The sequence below is a fragment of the Hylobates moloch genome, unplaced genomic scaffold (genome assembly GCF_009828535.3).
Source record: "Hylobates moloch isolate HMO894 unplaced genomic scaffold, HMol_V3 SCAFFOLD_16, whole genome shotgun sequence".
Lineage (NCBI taxonomy): Eukaryota > Metazoa > Chordata > Mammalia > Primates > Hylobatidae > Hylobates > Hylobates moloch.
The window spans coordinates 42,227,750-42,246,285 of NW_026652291.1; the positions used below are offsets into that span (position 1 = coordinate 42,227,750).

The 18,536-nt window shown below is 39.3% G+C and overlaps 1 protein-coding gene across 1 annotated transcript in view; it reads right to left on the reverse strand.

Moving 5' to 3' along the window:
* RHOJ (ras homolog family member J) overlaps nt 1-17,246 on the reverse strand; it is a 91,991-nt gene extending 74,745 nt beyond the window's left edge. Inside the window, exon 1 of the mRNA XM_032180242.2 lies at nt 16,642-17,246. Coding sequence (XP_032036133.1) covers nt 16,642-16,819 — 178 coding nt within the window. The 5' untranslated portion in view covers nt 16,820-17,246. The remainder of the gene's footprint in view (nt 1-16,641) is intronic.
* Nucleotides 17,247-18,536: the final 1,290 nt, after the last annotated feature.

Genomic DNA, 18,536 nt, shown 5'->3' on the forward strand with positions numbered 1-18,536 from the left:
ATCTCACACCAGTTAGAATGGCGATCATTTAAAAGTCAGGAAACAACAGGTGCTGGAGAGGATGTGGAGAAATAGGAACACTTTTACACTGTTGGTGGGACTGTAAACTAGTTCAACCATTGTGGAAGTCAGTGTGGTGATTCCTCAGGGATCCAGAACTAGAAACACCATTTGACCCAGCCATCCCATTACTGGGTATATACCCAAAGACACATGCACACGTATGTTTATTGCGGCACTATTCACAATAGCAAAGACTTGGAACCAGCCCAAATGTCCATCAATGATAGACTAGATTAAGAAAATGTGGCACATAAACACCATGAAATACTATGCAGCCATAAAAAAGAATGAGTTCATGTCCTTTGTAGGGACATGGATGAAGCTGGAAACCATCATTCTCAGCAAACTATCGCAAGGACAAAAAACCAAACACCACATGTTCTCACTCATAGGTGGGAATTGAACAATGAGAACTCATGGACACAGGAAGGGGAACATCACACTCCGGGGACTGTTGTGGGGTGGGGGTAGGGGGGAGGGATAGCATTAGGAGATATACCTAATGTAAATGACAAGTTAATGGGTGCAGCCTCCCATCATGGCACATGTATACATATGTAACAAACCTGCACATTGTGCACATGTACCCTAGAACTTAAAGTATTAAAAAAAAAAGTTGCATTCTTCTGCCTTTGTTCTCTTGACATTCAGATCCACCACAACACTAGGCTGCGCCCATTATGTAGTGAATCCACTCACACCGAAATCTTCTCAGAGCCTCTGAAGGGGGATGCCACGACTACTTTCGAAATTGCATGACAATGTCATATTCAAACTGTCTAGTTTAAATTTCTGATTTTGGAGTTTAAAATGAACTCCTTGGGCACATCCATGGGAGATGCGTAACACAGTTCTCATCACTGGGGATTCCGTTTTGTTTCGGACACTGGAAAAAGTGCTGTATCCTTTCATATATAATGCTGATTTTATTTCTAATGTCAGAGAATGCTATCACCATTCTCCAGTGCTAGAAATAGAATCAGCATTTATTACCAAGTACCTACTCTAAGCTCATGTGTGACAGGAAGAAAGAGGCTTGCCTTGTTAGAAGGAAGAGCCTGGCAGAGGGATTAGGAGCAGATATAGATATATATATTCTGAGACAGAGTCTCACTCTTTTGCCCAAGCTCAGTTCAGTGGCTCGATCTTGGCTCATTGCAGCCTCGATCTCCTGGGCTCAAGCGATCCTCCCACCTCAGCCTCCTAAGTAGCTAGGACCACAACCATGCACCACCACGTCCGGCTCATTTTAAATTTTTTTTGTAGAGACAGGGTCTCCTCATGTTGCCCAGGCTGGTCTTGAACTCCTGGACTCATGCAATCTCCCTGCCTTGGACTCCCAAAGTGCTGGGATTACAGGTGTGAGCCACTGTGCCCAGCCCGAGCAGCTGTTTTAGAGGGTGTCTCTGTAGCTGAGAGACAATAGAGGCGAAGTAGGAAAGTTTGTGGGGTCTTATTGCTTCAAGAGACCAAATACAGTATAGATATTTAGAAATAGAACAGAGTGTCAGATTCTTTAGTAAAAAATTCTGTTTTGCTTTTTGAATTTCCGTATCATTAGCCATTGAAGGATAGTGTATATGAGGGAGGAAGGAGTTTGGGAAGTCAAGTTAAAAGTGCAGTCTTTGGTATTCCAGGGAACACTTCGATCTTTTCTAAGGATATCCAGCTCCCTTAAGTTAGGTGCCTACTCTGATGTAACGGAACAGGATTCCAGGCAGAGCTTTCTTTCGAAAGCACATCTCCTGGCCAATGAGATGGAGCTGCCCAGCCAGGATTTCTGGGCACTGGGTAGTTCCTCGGCTTGTCTTCCTCCCTAGATTACATGGAATCTTCTTGTTTCTGAGACCTGAATTTTGTTTGGTTGGTTGGTTTTTGTTTTTTTTCTATTTAATGTAACCAACTAGATTTTTTTTTTTAACTTTTAAGTTCAGGGGTACATGTGCAGGTTTGTTACATAGGTAAATTTGTGTCATGGGGGTTTATTGTACAGATTTTTTTTTTTATCACCCAGGTATTAAGAGACTTGATATTATAATGAGAAAAGAGCAGAAGTTTGGGGAGTAATAGAAGAGGATCACTGTCTGCACCAAAGAGAGGATACTAATGAATCCTAGCAGAACAAATAATGGGGATTAAAAAAACCTTGTCCTTGAAGAATCACAGAGAAAAATATTACTTAATTTTATCTTTCTGTAGATTTGATAGACATTGCTTGGAGATAGACTTGCATTATTTCTTCAGAATCTCTGATTAATTCACCAAAGAAGAAATATGCAGTCCTTCTTCATTCCCCTTGCATCGCAGCATAATTTCCATAACTGAATTTCTATGATTCTCATATATACCATTAGAATATTTTAAGTATTTTTATTCCTTAATAAAAGATGAAATTTAAATAGTACTACCGTGAAATATGGCTTATCAGGAGCTGCTCGTTAAGTTAATGTACTGCTGCCTTTCTCTTAGAGAGATGTGTGTTCCCCTTCATGTAGAAATTCACCAGACAGAGATACTACAGAGGGGGAGGAAAAGAGAACTTTTTTTTTTTTTTTTGAGATGCAGTCTTGCTCTGTCGCCAGGCTGGAGTGCAGTGGCGCGACCTTGGCTCACAGCAACCTCCGCCTCCTGGGTTCAAGTGATTCTCGTGCCTCAGCCTCCCAAGTAGCTGGGACTACAGGCGTGTGCCAGCACACACAGCTAAGTTTTGTATTTTTAGTAGAGACAGGGTTTCACCATGTTGACCAGGATGGTCTTGATCTCCTGACCTTGTGATCCTTCTGCCTCGGCCTCCCAAAGTGCTGGGATTACAGGTGTGAGCCACCATGCCCAGCCAGAAAAGACAGCTCTTAATGCACATACCAAAGAAAGTTTAGAAACCTTTAAAAAAGAAGTAGAAGAAGGCAAAAAGCCTAAATAAGAAAAAACAATTTTTCTTGATTAGTAGATTCCTGATTTTAACAACCATGAAATGAAAAAAAAAAGTGCATTAAATCCTCTGAAGTTACCATTATCAGATACTTTGTTTAAAGGTGCTGGTCCCCATTTTCAAAGAAGTGGAAAAATGCTAACTTTTTTTTACTGAACAAATGGATCCTTCTGTGGGCTGACCCTTTTCACCCTCAAAATGCTCTGAGTGGTGCTCTTTTCTGGGCTCTGAGTTAATTGCAGGGTTTATGGGAATAACTAGATACTGGCTGTAAAAGTGGAGCTAAGTGTCTGCCAATAAAATATAATTCTCTTCCTCATTTCACAGGGAATAGGCTTCTAAATTGCTCAAGAGATGGTGAAAGATAGGAAAGCTGAGGCAGTAAGGACATCACAAAGGAAAACTATGGTAAATTTACTAGCTCCTTGTGACATTGAAGCTATATATCTATTTATCTATATCCCAACCGTCTACTCTTCCTCTCCTACCATAAGTGCAACACTCGGACATCAGTTAGAGTCTTGGAAATTACTTGAGGAACCACATATAACAACTTTTATGATGACACAAATCCATTTCTTCTGCTTTGTATATGCTATACTTAAGGTTAGTTGATGAAATAGTAGGCTCCAAGATAACTTGTGGTCAATTGTAGTTGTCTCAGGGATTGTTTACAGCTTACAGCCTAAGATTTCTTTCCGTGTCCAGAAAATCTGATGAGTTCTAGATTACCCTGGTATAGAGTATCTTTTGTGAAACTGGAATTGGATCTGTAGCAGTTGGTGAGGTTGCTAAATAGGATGTTTGGCTGATGTGCACTAACCTTAAGAAGCTTTTAATGTTTTAACTGGTAGGAAATGAATGAAGCAAAAGAATAACTCAAGATGAAGTGTAATGTACTGCATACTAAATCTTAGTAAAACTAGGCTGTCTATTAAAATGATACCATATACATTACTATAAAACACAGTGATCTATGTAATCACAAGGACGAAAATGCCTCCTATGATACCAAAAACTGTTGAGCCAAGATTAAGTATGCTCTTCAAGTGCCATGACATACCTATATTTCCCAAACTTGCCTGGTCATAAGAAAAGCTTACTTGTTAAAAATGCAGATTTTTGGGTCCATAAAAGGGCTTCTAAACCAGACCCATTTAAAGACAGAGCTATGAATATGAATTTCATAAGCTTCATAGGCATTTCTAATTAGGTGCCATGTGGTCCCTTGAACTTATATGAAGATCCCACAATGATACTAATTCTTAGATCTAAAGAGATCCTGTCTTTTGAAAGCCTTAACATGATATTATAATGTAGATAAACCTGGGATAATTGAATGGAGATTTATTAAAATGCCAGAAGAGAAATGTAGTACTCTCATTGGTGACTTCGGTTGTCTACATTTAATTAGGTTGACCTAAATTAACTTGCATACCTAGGGGAAAAAAGAAAAAGGGGAAAAAAGAAAAAGAGGTAATCTAAAAGACTATTTAGAGTTTACATCCTGTTAGGACTGCACCTAACCATGTTGACAAGATACCTATTCCTGCCAAAAAGTGCAAGAGTGACTGTGTGCTTGCTGTAGATTGGAAATGCAAGTTGTTTGTGATTGACTTGCAGTGAATACATGAAAAGCTGTCCATTAAAAAAGGGGGAAAGAATAGGTCAAGTAGCTATGGGGGAGTGAGAAGGATCTGGGTGTATCATCTGAGGATGACAGAGATGAGAATTTTCTAGGTCTTGAAATACATGAAGAGTAATTATTCTGAGGATAATAATGAGGTGTTCTTCATCTTTGCTCAGCTTGAGGGAAAGAAAATGGCTCTGACCAGCCTGACAGATTTAGTTTATCCAAAAGAAAGAACATGATATGGAGACTTATTAAGAGGCTAAATGAATGAAATGAATAGAGTAGAATCTCTACAGCAAAGTTTATGCCTAATATTGACACTTAAGATGTAGCATCAACTCTTTGTCTCTTTTGAAAAGTTTGGTTAAAAGTGTGTTTACTATGGAAAACTCTTAAAGCTCTTATTTAGCAGCTTGAACTATTGCAAATGTCATATGAAATTCATTTTAGTTTAGAAAAAAAAGCATTTAGTGCTTCCAGTGCAAGCTAATTCAATATGAGCAGAGAGGAAGACTCCTGAGGAGAGAGAGCATAGCCTTGTTTTCCTCCTAATAATTCTTACTTTGACAAGTATAAAGTGCCCCATTATGAATGAATGTGAACACAGTCATTGCATCTCTTGCAAGCATACCAGTTGAAAATTGGTATACTTTCTAAGAGATGAACAGTTAGATTTTATGAACATTCTTCACAATTCTTAGGAGGTTTGTACCTGGCATATATTAAGGAGACTACTTGCTTATTATTTTTCCTCTTAATTAATCTCATTATTTGAAAAAATGTATGCAGCACATACTTCAAGTAATTAAGTTTTTCCCTTTGCCTCTAGGATATAGCATCAGAATATAACAGAGGTAGAACAGAAATCCTCAATATAATTAGGAAAACACTTTATGCCTAGCTAAATCACTCAGAACTCATAAGCTTAAAATTTGACTGGAAGCAAAACCTTTTGGTGTTTTCTTTTCCAGAGAAAACAATTTTTTTACAAGTTTTAAATAAGGTGAATATAATCTATTTTAATGTATGCTCATGGTGCTTGCAATATATCCTTTCAGCATGTGGGAGGATAAAATAATTTCAACATAGAAAATTATCCTGAGTGTCCACATAAGATGCTAACTTCAGTGTAGTGCACTGGTTAAGACTGAGACTCTTGGATGTCATTCATTCATTCATTCATTCATTCAACAAACAGTTCTGGGTGGCTATATTATATTGTAGGCTCATTCCCGGGTATGGAGGACATAAAAGTAAACAAGACAGAAAGGGCCCTGCCTTCAGGAATTGTATATTCTAGGGGGAGACAAGCCATGGAAAATTAAATAAACAAAGAAAATTATAATGACAGAGGAGATAAATAGGTTTTGAAAGGTGGACCAACTTAATCAGAGTGGGCCCCCTTTGCGGAGCTAATAGTTTTGAATCCCAGTTCTGCTATTTCTTTGCTGAGTGACGTTGGACATGTCACTTCTCTGAGCTTCAGTTTTCTTATCTGTGGAATGAGGATACTTACTACCTAGAGATAACGTGAAGCTCAAGCAAGATAACAAAGGCAACACAGGGCTGGACATACAGTAAATACTCAGCTACTTAATGTTAGATAATTAAGTAACTTGCTGCAGAAAGATCAGGAATCATTCTGTTCATTGTGGTGCATTCTGCTCAGGCCATGCAGAGTGTTGTTTGTCTCTTGTTGGCAATCTGGATCCAGTTGATTTACCAGTTTGTATTAAAACAGCTGGAGAGACTAAAGGAAGGCTTGGTCCCCGTTTAGTAAGAGTGATTGTAAACTGGCTGTCCAGATAAGGGTGGCTGAGTTCCCGTTACAAAATATCTGCCTCTCCCCACATTTATGCATCTCTCTTTCAGGAAGACCTAAGTAGAGGTCTTTTTGGACTCAGAGAACTTGTACTGTAAGAGGTTTTCTGTTTTTGTTTTCTTTCCTTTTCCCCAAATGTTAGGTCAAAGCATGAAGAAGAACAGAAGGATTTGCAGAGAGGAAACAGATGTTTACTGTTCATTTCATAATCACAAGGCTGGATGAATGTGGAAAAACAAATCATAGCTTCCAAAACACAACTGCATCAAAACCACCCCAAAGATCCCAGGCTCTTTCCTGTTTTTTAAAGACTCGTTTGCTTCTTCCCATGAGGGCAGGTGCTCTCTAATTTCCCTCAGTGACCCCTCTGAAGGTCTTACAGTCATGTTGATTATTTATTTCACTGGCAGAGTGATTCACACATATGTAGCTTTGCAGATTATGCCCAAGCTCAAGGCTTTTCCCCCAGCAGCTGGTACTTGTCTACCCATGGCTGCCCTTGGGTAAGTAAGGTTAGTCTCCTTACTGCTATGCATCAGAATTCCCACTTGCCTCTAGTCTGACTCCCTGAGGCTTCTCCTCCCACCCTGCACCAGCCCTCTCCCAATACTTTCTGTTCTTAGCCTTCTGTATTCTCCTTCTTCCAGGAGCTCTCTATGTCCCTACCACAGGTACAGATCTTTTTTGAGAGCACCCTGGTTCCTCACTTAGGAATTTGCTAGCTGTTTCCAAGAGGCACTAAAGGCCTTTTCTGTTTGACACAATCTGCTGGAAACTCCCAAGTCAAGAAATTTTACATGCATATCTGTTTTTAAATTGCTTTTTACTGATGGATGGTTGACTATAGAATTGCTCCTTTTGGCTTGATTCATAGGCACCATTACAGCATAAAGAAGGGTTTTCTGAACCTACTAAGTCACATTAGCTGAAACTATATACATTTGTGATATCTAAATGGGTTTGAACTCTAAAACAGCAGTGTCACAAGTTCTACTTAATTAGAAATGTCTACGAAGCTTATTGACGTTCATATTCACAGCTCTGTCTCTAAATGGGTCTGGTGTAGAAGCCCTTATATGGACCAAAGAATCTGCATTTTTGACAAGTAAGCTTTTCTTATGACAAGAAGAAAAGCTTATATTTCCCAGGCAAGTTTGGGAAATATAGGTACGTCATATGTAGTGGAATAAATAGGGAGTTAAATATGGTGCTAAGGCAGTTGATATGTTTATCTGTGCGTATTGTATTTGGTATAAGCAATTTCAACTTAATGACTGTGGTGAAGATGACTAAGTGTCTATTAAAGTCTGTTTGTCCCTTCTTTGGGCACATAGCTGGCCTTTCCTGTGATAATGTGTGGCCTACAGTTTAAGTTCTCTCCAGTGAAATGTGAACAGAAGTCATGCATGCCACCTGTCAGCCTGGCCCATACAACCACTCCCTACCCTTACTCCTCCATAGTCTTTCATCTTCTAATGTCTAGATACAGAGCACCACAAAGCCCTAGATGATGGCAGGGTAACAAGATGGAAAAAAGTAGATCCCTGAATGACAACATGGAACAGAACTATCTCACCAACCTGAAGACCTGCCAAGGTCTCTTATCTGACCAAAAGCAGGATTCTACCCAGCAATCTTATTACTGGGTATATATCCAAAAGAAAATAAATCATTATGCCAAAAAGACACATGAACTTACATGTTCATTGCAGTATTATTCACAATGGCAAAGACATGGAATCAACATAGGTGCCCATCAATGGTGGATTGGATAAAGAAAATGTGGTACATATACAATACGGAATCCTATGTAGCCATAAAAAAGAATGAAATCATGTCTTTTGCAGCAACATGGATGCAGCTGGAGGCCATTATCCTAAGCAAAGTAACATAGAAACAGAAAACCAGATACTACATTAGTTCTCACTTATAAGTTGGAGGTAAACACTGGGTACACATGGACAGGAAGATGGCACCAATAGATACTGGGGACCACTAGTTGGGAAGGGAAGGAAGAGGGCGAGGGTCAGAAAACTAACTATTGGGTATTGTACTCACCACCTGGGTGACAAGATCATTCATATCCTAAATGTCAGCATCATGCAATATACCCAGCTAACAAACCTGCACAGGTACCCTCTAAATCTAAAATACATGTTGTAATTATGTAAGAAAATAGGATTGTAATAGTTTGAACCCTTATATATTTTGGCCTATTTGTTACACATCTTAGCTTACCTAGTAGTATGGTGCCATCGTTACAAAAACCTGAAAATACATGTGCTGTTGGCTTAGCTGTTAGGTGGCAGATGGTGACAAAACAGAGCAGGTTGGAAAGATGATCTGTGTTATACTGTGGCAAAACATTTTGTAAAACTATTGTCTGTGAAACCTGGAAGGTAAAGCTACTTCCCACTGAGTCCATAGTACTCTATGAAGAGACCGGAAAATGACAGAATGTTTGTATGTATTAATTGTTATTTTACGTATTTAGCAAGGTGTTATAAGAAAGGGAAGAGATGAATTGGTTGTTTTTAAAGCTGAGATTGATAGAACACAGATTTTCATGGGTTCAAAGAGTTAGAAAATGATTGTTTCTGGATTCCATTAATAGATGACACTATCAGGATTGTCATCAGAATTCTATTATTGCAATGTGTCTCCCATTCTTCCCTTTCTGAAAGGGAGTTTGAATGTTTTGATTATCCCATTCCTGTTCCACCATTGCACGGGGCAAATGGTGTATATGGGTAGATAATTTGTCTTTTATTGGATCACAAGGAGTCACATTTAGATCAAGTGAACAGAATCATGCATCACTTAACAGATGCTGGTCTTTGACACAGTTGCAGTGCCAGAATGCAACTCTAGGTGGTCCTTCTGGGGAAAAGAGTGAGTTTTTTTTTACATGTGGGAAAAAATGTGCAAGGATATTTGGTGGCCACAGAGTCTGATACAGGCAGAGACTGCTAGCTTCCATCAAAATCCATTCTTCCCTCTTTTGGGCACATAGAGGGGCTTTCCCCCCAGCCTCCTTTACAGTGAGGCGTGGCCTTGTGACTAAATAAACTCCTATGCAGTGTGATGAAAACGAAGTTTGTCACTTCCAGGCCTAGCCCATAAAACTTTCCATTCAAGTTTCTCCATGCTCTTTCTCATTAGGCTGTGTGGATGCAGATAACTGAAATCCTAGGGGATGTCAGAGTTACCAGATGTGAGAAGCCTGAGACCTTAAATGACCACATAGAAGAAAGCAGCCCTACTGACTTGAATACCTGCTCAGGAGCATCACATGAGCAAGGAATACCTTGCCATTGAGTTAATCTCTTACATGTTTGGGTTTACTTGTTAATAGCAGGTCCTAACTAACAGTGGATCTTTTATTGTTATTAGCTATATACTGCTTATATTGTTTACTATTCCATGGCCTCCACTTACCCCATTACAAGCAATTAGGCCTTGAGGGAAATAGAGTAGTATCTTTGTGCCAGGAATTGTTCATCAGGAAAGTTGAGAAAATGATAGCATCTTATGATAAAGAAGGGTTGGCTATTTGGTACAAGGTACAAAAATACAGTTAGATGGAATAAAATCTAGTATTCAGTAGAACAACGGAGTGACTATAGTTAACAATAATTTATTGTATATTTCAAAATAACTAGAAGAGTAGATTTAGAATGTTCCCAACACAAAGTAATGATAGATGTTTGAGGTTATGGATATACCAGTTACCCAGATTTAATCATTACCCATTATATGCCTATGTCAAAACATCATGTATACTCTATAAGTAAATAAGAACAACCATTAATGTATCCATAATTTTTTTTTTAGAGATGAAGTCTTGCTCTGTTGCCCTGGTCATAGTGCAGTTGCATGATCATGGCTCCTTATAACTTTAAACTTCTAGGCTCAAGGGATCCTTGTGCATTGGCTTCCCAAAGCACTGGGATTACAGATATGAGAGACTCTCAGGTGTCTTCAGAAAGAGCAAAAGATAAACTTCTGAATAAATTTTCCCAAATGAGCAGAACTGTGTCACAACCTTTTATAAACCTGGGACTTTATTTTTATTCACTATTTATTATAATTATGTTATTTTTTTCCCCTGTGGGTTGGACCTGTTTCCCACCCCCTGCTCTGGCCATTAAGGTTATGACTGTCTACTTTGGGCTGATCACCATTTAACTAAGTGGAAAAAGTTAGAACTGACCTTCAGCTTTCTGTAAAAACAACTTCCTTTTACATCTCAATCAGCTGATAGAATAACTGGATTTCTCTTCTTTCCATGAATTGTGTTAATTTCCTGCATAGGCTGCCTGGGTTTGCAAATAGTGGCTTCATGTGGTTTTCCAAATTTGATGGCTTTCAACAAAGAAGCTCTAGGAGGGTGGGTGATAGAAGAAAGATTCACAGACAAAATAATACAGAGGATGGTGGAAATGGTGAACATCATAAAGAGGTTTCAGCTGGAATGAGCTTATTTTACACACCTATGTACCCTGACATATAAACCATGTACTCAATCTAACTCAACATACAATCTAAATTCAAAATGGAGCTCTTATCCTTAGGCTATATGTCAAGTGAAACATTAATCGGTAAGAATATTTTACCAGTGAGGGGTCTGCTACAAAACTCAAAACTAAAGATAGGATGGGGGAAGAAATGCAATTCTTCCATGGTAAGCTGTGAAAGCTCTAAAGATTGTTAGGACACATTGATTCATCCCTGGAAGGGAGTAAGGAGCAGAGCCCAGGGTTGTTTCTTAGGCACACTTGTAATAAACAAGAGTGACTTTTCCCATCTTCATCTTACTGCTCCTACCCTTTAGACCTAGCCGTCAGCCAAACTTAGGGTTACTCTGAAATATGCTCTGTATATTAGAACCAGAGGAGTTTGAGTGAGGCACCCAAAATGTATGTCAGCTTTTGAATATAATGTAAATGAAGGAATCCCAAGTGATATTTACACATTATATAGTTGAGCTATTCAGTAGATGTGACACTGGCCACTTAGGTCAAGAAAATTCAGTGCTGGCTGGGTGTGGTGGCTCACACCTGTAATCCCAGCACTTTGGGAGGCTGAGGTGGGCAGATCACGAGGTCAAGAGATCAAGACCATCCTGGCCAACACGGTGAAACCCCGTCTCTACTAAAAATAGAAAAAAATTAGCTGGGCGTGGTGGCACATGCCTATAGTCCCAGCTACTTGGGAGGCTAAGGCAGGAGAATCGCTTGAACCTGGGAGGCAGAGGTTATAGTGAGCTGACTGCACGCCAGCCTGGCGACAGAGCGAGACTCCGTCTCACAAAAAAAAAAAAAGAAAAAAAAGAAAAAAAAAAGAAAATTCAATGCTATTTACAATTACAGTGGGGATAAAATGATTAAAATTTGAATAAAATAGTTCAGAAATATAATAAATGTAATAAACATTTTTGTATGTTCATTCCTAAAGAGATATCTATTGGACAAGCAATTTGTTCATTTATTCATCAAAGTTTTAATGGACCAGAAACTATCTAAGTGTTGGAAGGACTAAGATTGCGAAGACATAGTAATTCATTTATTCAGTTGAGAATAATCTGAGTTGAGAGTCTGTTGAGAGTCTGTAACATGTGGGACTTTGTTTTTTGAAGCTGGAGATAGCAAATACATATATAACATCAGGTAGTATTAACTATTATAATGAAAGATGTGGCAAGATAGGTTAAAGAGAGAGTGTGTGTGTGGTGTGTGTGTGTGCAAGCACACATGCATTAAATAATGTGGTCAATTGAAGCTATGGGGGATCTAGCGGAATAGTATGAGACTGGGGAAAAAGCAAGTACAAACTTCAAGGGAAGGAGTTGGGTGTGCTTGAGGAATAGCAAGATGGTGAGTGTGGCTACAGCAAAAACACTGACGAGGAGAGTGTTAAGAGATGAGATTGGAGAGATAACAGGGACTGAGTCATGGAGTGCATCATATACAACATAATACAGCGTTGGGTCTGAGTGTAAAGGGAAGTAATTGGAGAAGTTGGGGTTTTGGACAGTCCCTCTGCCAGCTATGTGGAGAACTGATGATAGGGGGCAAGATTGGAAGTAGGGAATTGGGAATTGATTATAGTAGTTTGGATGAGAGATGATGGTGGCTTGGACAAGAGTGAAGGCAATGAAGATGGTGATAAGTGATCAGGTTTGGGATGTATTTTGAATGTTGAGCTGATTGGTAGGAGGAAGGGATGATAACTAATGGTTTGAATGGAAAGGGAGGGGAATGTTGTCAAAGGAAGAAAGGAGTCAATACCAAAGTTTTTGTTTTCAGAAACTGGGTGGAAAAGAGTGGTCATGTACTTACATGGGGAAGCCTAGGGGAAGAGTAGATTGGGGAAGTTAAAAAATTCAGTTTGGACAAGTTAAGAATGAGATGCCTATTAGATACTCAAATAGTTGGATATATGAATCTGAGTCTCAGAGGGTTTTGATGGTGTAGCTACAAGTTTTGGCGTTATCAGGATATGAATGATGTTTAAAGTTACAAAACTAGATACAATCAAGCATACCCTAAGTGTAAATAAAGAAGAGGACCCAGGGACTGAACACTGAGGTTTCAGTGTTTCCCAACATTTGGTGGTTGGGAAGAGAGAGGGGAGGTGGCATTGGAGATGGAGAAAGATTTGCTGTTGAGTGGAAACAAAACCAGGAGAATATGGCATCCCAGAAACCAAGCCAAGATAATATTTTAGGAAGGAGGGTAATGAACCATAAAAAAAGCTTCCAAGAGATCAAGAGGAGGACCTAGAATTGACTATTGGATTTCACAGGACGTGAAAGACACAGCTCCTTTCCCTTAAGGGGTTTCCAGCACAGCAGAGATAGGAAAATAAGGAAGCATATAAATTGTTATACAATAGTGGAAGATCCTAGAGATGTAAACAAATTTGTGAAACTGGATTGGAGATGGAACAGGGAATTATTCTTGGGGAGTCAAGGAAAGCTACATGGAGCAGATGTGCTTTTGGTAGGTAGGAGGTAGGGATACATCAGAATTCATAGAACTTTAAAAATTGTTTTTTGTAGCTGGTTGTTGATTTTTCCTGCAAAAATAAACTCATTCAAAACAATTTTGCGTAGTTTTTACTCATGCAAAACTGATATTTCCCCTCCCAATTTAATATCCCATTACTATTACCTCATATAGACATATTTGTTAATTATCAATAAACATGGTAACTATTTTATGAAGAAAATACATACACTCCATCCTACCTTACTCTTCTAAAGGATACTCTTGTAATTACATTTTTCCTTCATGTAGTCTTTATCTTTTAATTACATTTTCATTCCTTTTCCTGGCTGTATGGAAGTATCGAGACTGTATTCTTAATAGCTACCATGTACCTAACTCTTACCACACATGAGGCACTGTTCTAAGAACTTTACATATGTTAATCACTTCGTTCTCACACACAATTCTAATACGTTAATTGTCCCTGTTTCTCATTTGTGATAACTGAGGCACAGAGAGGTTAAGTAAATTGCTCAAGGCCACAGAGTAAATGACAGAGCCAGTATTAGAACCGGGCTATCTGACTTCAGAGATCACCATCTTGCACAGTAGGTTGTATTTCCATCCTTATTATTTTATCTCTACTTTTCTGGGTTGGGCAGTTATTAGTAAAAAGTCTTCAATGGATAGGCTCTCTATGACTTAAACTATAGCTTCTAAAGTCTCAGCACTCAACTGCAGGTTGTCATTTTAAAGTAGGCCAGTAGGACCCAGGAACTAGATACTGGATCCAAATGGAGAAGAGGGCATTTAGTTGTTTTACAACTGATTGTAGATTCTCATGTGACTGCCTAAGGATTTATGTTCAACCAGATCATATATCAGGAGAGTGCTGGTAAAAGGAACTCAAGTCTTTGTGGTGGAGAAGATCCCCCTGCTTATAGAAATGACCACTTCTGGTTGGGCGCGGTGGCTCATGCCTGTAATCCCAGCACGTTAGGAGCCTGAGGCAGGCGGAACGCAAGGTAAGGAGTTCAAGACCAGCCTGGCCAGCATGGTGAAACCCTGTCTCTACTAAAAATACAAAAATTAGCCAGGCATGGTGGCGTGTGCTTGTAGTCCCAGCTACTCAGGAGGCTGAGGCAGGAGAATCGCTTGAACCCAGGAGGTGGAAGTTGCAGTGAGCTGAGATCATGCCACTGCACTCCAGCCTGGGCGACAGAGCAAGACTCTGTCTCAAAAAAAGAAAAAAAGAAAAAAAGAGAAATGACCACTTCATTACAGTCCTAGATATGTGGCTCATGTTTCCATTCTCTTTTTAACCTTACTGAAACCACATGAGATGATTATATACTTAAAGAGGTACAAAGTGTACATCAAAGTAACCATGTTTAGGAATGCTTACTATGTGCAAAGTATTGCTCTGAGTATAGTGGCTGTGATTTCTTGGGAGCTAAAATAATAGACTAGCCAAAATCTTTAAGATGCTTTAATGCTCAACAATAGTAAGTGTGTACATAACTAAAATATAAAATTATTGGAGCCTAGTGGAATCTAGCTGTGGTTCAGCCTTTGTTTGATTTCTAGTGTAGATTTTTTATAGGCTGACTTGATTCTCTTTTTTCCTGGATACCATAGTGTAACTGGCTCCCTGAATACATGGGGATTTGGATACATAATTTTCATAGGCATTTGAAGCCCCTCCCTTTAGATTTTCAGTTCCACCTTTGATTTAAAAGTTTTTGAAATAAAGTAGCCACTTTCCCTTTCTTGGCAGAAAAAAGGTGTAGAATAAATAACTTTTGCTAAGATGCTTTCAGGAGAAGAATCTGAGGAACTTTCTCAAGGCGCAGACCCTCAAATTTTATAATTAGTTTTTTTCTCAAGATGAAAGTCAACCTGTTCTTCTCTTTATTCTGTTCTCATTAAAATGTTCTTCTCTGGGCATAGTTATTATATTTTCAGAAAGGCTTAAGTGAGCCAGCATTAAAATTTGCTCTTAATTTCTACAAATATAGAAAAACCTGCTGGGAAATGGATACTGTATTCACTGCGGTTCTCTCCCTGTCTGCTGTGTAACATTTTTGTACATCATGTAAGTGTAGGGGGAAGCAGTGACTTAGGTGATGGCTTAGTTCTGGAAAAGAAGCTACTTTCTACAGAAGGAGGATTTCAAATGGCCACATTGCCAAGCAGACACTTCGTTGAACCTGACCCAAAGCCAAAATGAAGGAGGAGAAATTTTCCATTCACGAGGTCTCAGATCTCTGATAAAGATCACTGTGATAAAAAGTTATAAAATGTAGGCTACTATAAGCTTGAAGAATTTCATTAACTTGCTTTTGATAAACTTAATAAAATTTGTTTTGGAAATTAAGAAAAAAAGAATCAAAATGGAAAAATTTAGATAATGGTATCACCCAGACAAGTACACCTACAAATTTTAGCACACTCAAAAAATAGAAGGTCCCCTGTAAGTTGTGACTACAATGTCTTAACTGCCATGCTTTAAAATATTTTATGTGCATTTTGTCCTTTCAGGACATACTTTAAAATGATTCAGATTTTATTTGTATTTTTACTTTTAAAAACATGTTAATTAAACATTTTTCTTTTAAGATACAGATTGCTTAAAGGATATTTAAAACCTTTTAAAAACTCTCCCCCAATCTATGACCCCAGGAAAACAAAACTATAGTATTATAGCACCAATTGTTATAGAAAAAACGAGTGTTTTATTAATCTTAGCATTTTCATTTATAAATGGCATGAGGTGAACACGCAAAGAGCGGCAAGAACAATCCTTTCACCATTTGTGTGTCTAGTGGTGATTCTTTTTTTTTTGGCAGAAAAGAATTGTGATGCAATTCTACTGCATTTAAAAATGTTCACAGTAAAATTTTAATGAATGTTGAGGCAAATGTTGAGTAAAAGCTCTGGCCCCCAAATCTAGAGGGCACGTCAGAGTATTTTCCTGGCGTTACCCATTCGCTTTAAGGGGGAAAAGTGTTACCATACAAATTGATGCACAAATTGTTCTACCAACAGTCAAGTCCTGGGTTGTACGCTACGCTAAGCTCCCTGGTTACTGCCAGGCCCGCACCCAATACTGACATTAGAAATGAGCCAGGCCCCTCTGAACTTAAGGTATCGCCCCCTGCATCGTTTGTCTGGATGCAGAGAGTTTCCCACTTTTTCTTACCTGCATAGTGGTCAAACACAGTGGGCACGTATTCCTCTGGGAAGGCGTCGTTGGCGTAGCTCATCAGCAGGCAGGTTTTCCCCACAGCACCGTCCCCCACCACCACACACTTCAACATCTTCTTCTCGTCGTTGCCCCTGCAGCCGCAGCTGCTGTCAGTTCCCTCTTTGCAGTTCATTCTTGCGGCTCCAGCTGCTGGGGACTCCTGCTGCTATTGCTTCTCCTGCTTCTTCCAAAGCACATGAAGCGGCGGAAAGCCAGTGCCAGGCTTGAGTTTACTCTGTCTGACTTTGGGTACCTTGGATCATACAGACATGTCCGAGGCCGGGATATGCCCTGTCGCTTACCATGCTGGTAAAGAAAGGTAACACACACTTGAGGGAGTTATGAAAAGGGTCTGCCCCTTTCCGCTCTCAGTGTGACTTAAGAAACCCTCATTTTCACAGAATTCGAGGGGCTTCCTAACAGCCTAGAAATTTCAGCAGCCTGAGGGTTTTACTCTGCTCTCCCCGTCTCTAGCCTGGCAAAAGACACAGTGGAATTTTGCTAAATCTTTCTCATTTTCCAAGTCACATCTAACATGGAGGAAAGCTGGGCTTTTTAATGGAGTTTTTTCCCCTTGCTTCCTCCAGCTTGCCGAGTGTCAGGAAATCATGGGTTTCCTGCTGCATTCCATATTAGGATCAGTGGGCTGAGGAAGGCTGCAACAATGGGAGCTCTGTGTGTGTGTGTTTGTACTTCTGGGGAACGATGCCAGGACATGGAGTGGGAAAACACTAGGGGTCCCACTGCAGACTCAAGCTGTCAGACTTCCTGTTTCTTCCCCTGCTTGTGAGGCTGTTCGCTTGTGGCTGGCTGGGAAGAAGCTGACTAGAGGATGGAAACCGGGGATTAACTGCCTGCCACAGAAACAGGGGGAATGGTTAGAGTGAGCAGAGAGAACCACACCAGCAGTCCTAGGATAACATATGACATCACTCTTCACTGAGTCACTAGTTAGAAGCTCTGCAAACTAAAAACGAGCAGTTCTTTACTTACTTAAATGAGAAACTTTAAGCGATTCTTCCCAGAAATAAAGAAGAAAACCTTCTAGAGTCACATCATTTCAAAGAGAAAAAGTTTTGTAAGTTGTAGGTATAATATGTGTGATCAGGTTTATAAACTGCCACACGTCTGAAATATGTATTCCAGACACAAACTTTTTTTTATGATGGTAGCACATAAGAAATCAATCACATGTGGAATGTTTGCATTCTCTTATTAGTAGATAAACACACATGTGCTTGGCTCATACATAACACCCTTGGACAGGAGAGGGTATAGGATGGCTTTTTGGTTTGTTTAAGGCCCTCGATGCTGTTTTTACTTGGATGTTTTGCTTTTTGATTTAGTCTTCTCCCCTTGGGTCAGACTGGTCCTCTTCAATTACAAAGGAGCCATGGGCAGCTAATTTATTTGTCTGTTTGGTCACTCAAAATGAAGTCCCTTTGAAGCTCTGTATTTGATTAATGTGCTTGGTCTTAGAAAAGAAGTGGAACTCTGCAAATGACTTTTGACAAATGGGTCAAAATGATGGAACTCTGTTTTTTTCACTTTCATTTTTTGAACATTGATTTTGAAGAATTCGGATTATTCAAATGTTTGAGAATTTTTTTTTTTTTTTTTGGTGAGGGGTGAGATGGGAGAAAAGTCTGTAATAGACATACCCACATATCATCTATACGCTACCGTATAATAGGTATAGTCTGGAGTTTCTTCTGTTTTGGATTATAGTAACATTTATCACAGTGCTTAGTGTCCAAGCCTTTCTTTCCTATAAAGGGATGGTGTTTCAGTCAAGTTATGGTGTATCAGTCAGGTTATGTTGCAGTAAGAAACAATCCCTGAAGCTAAAT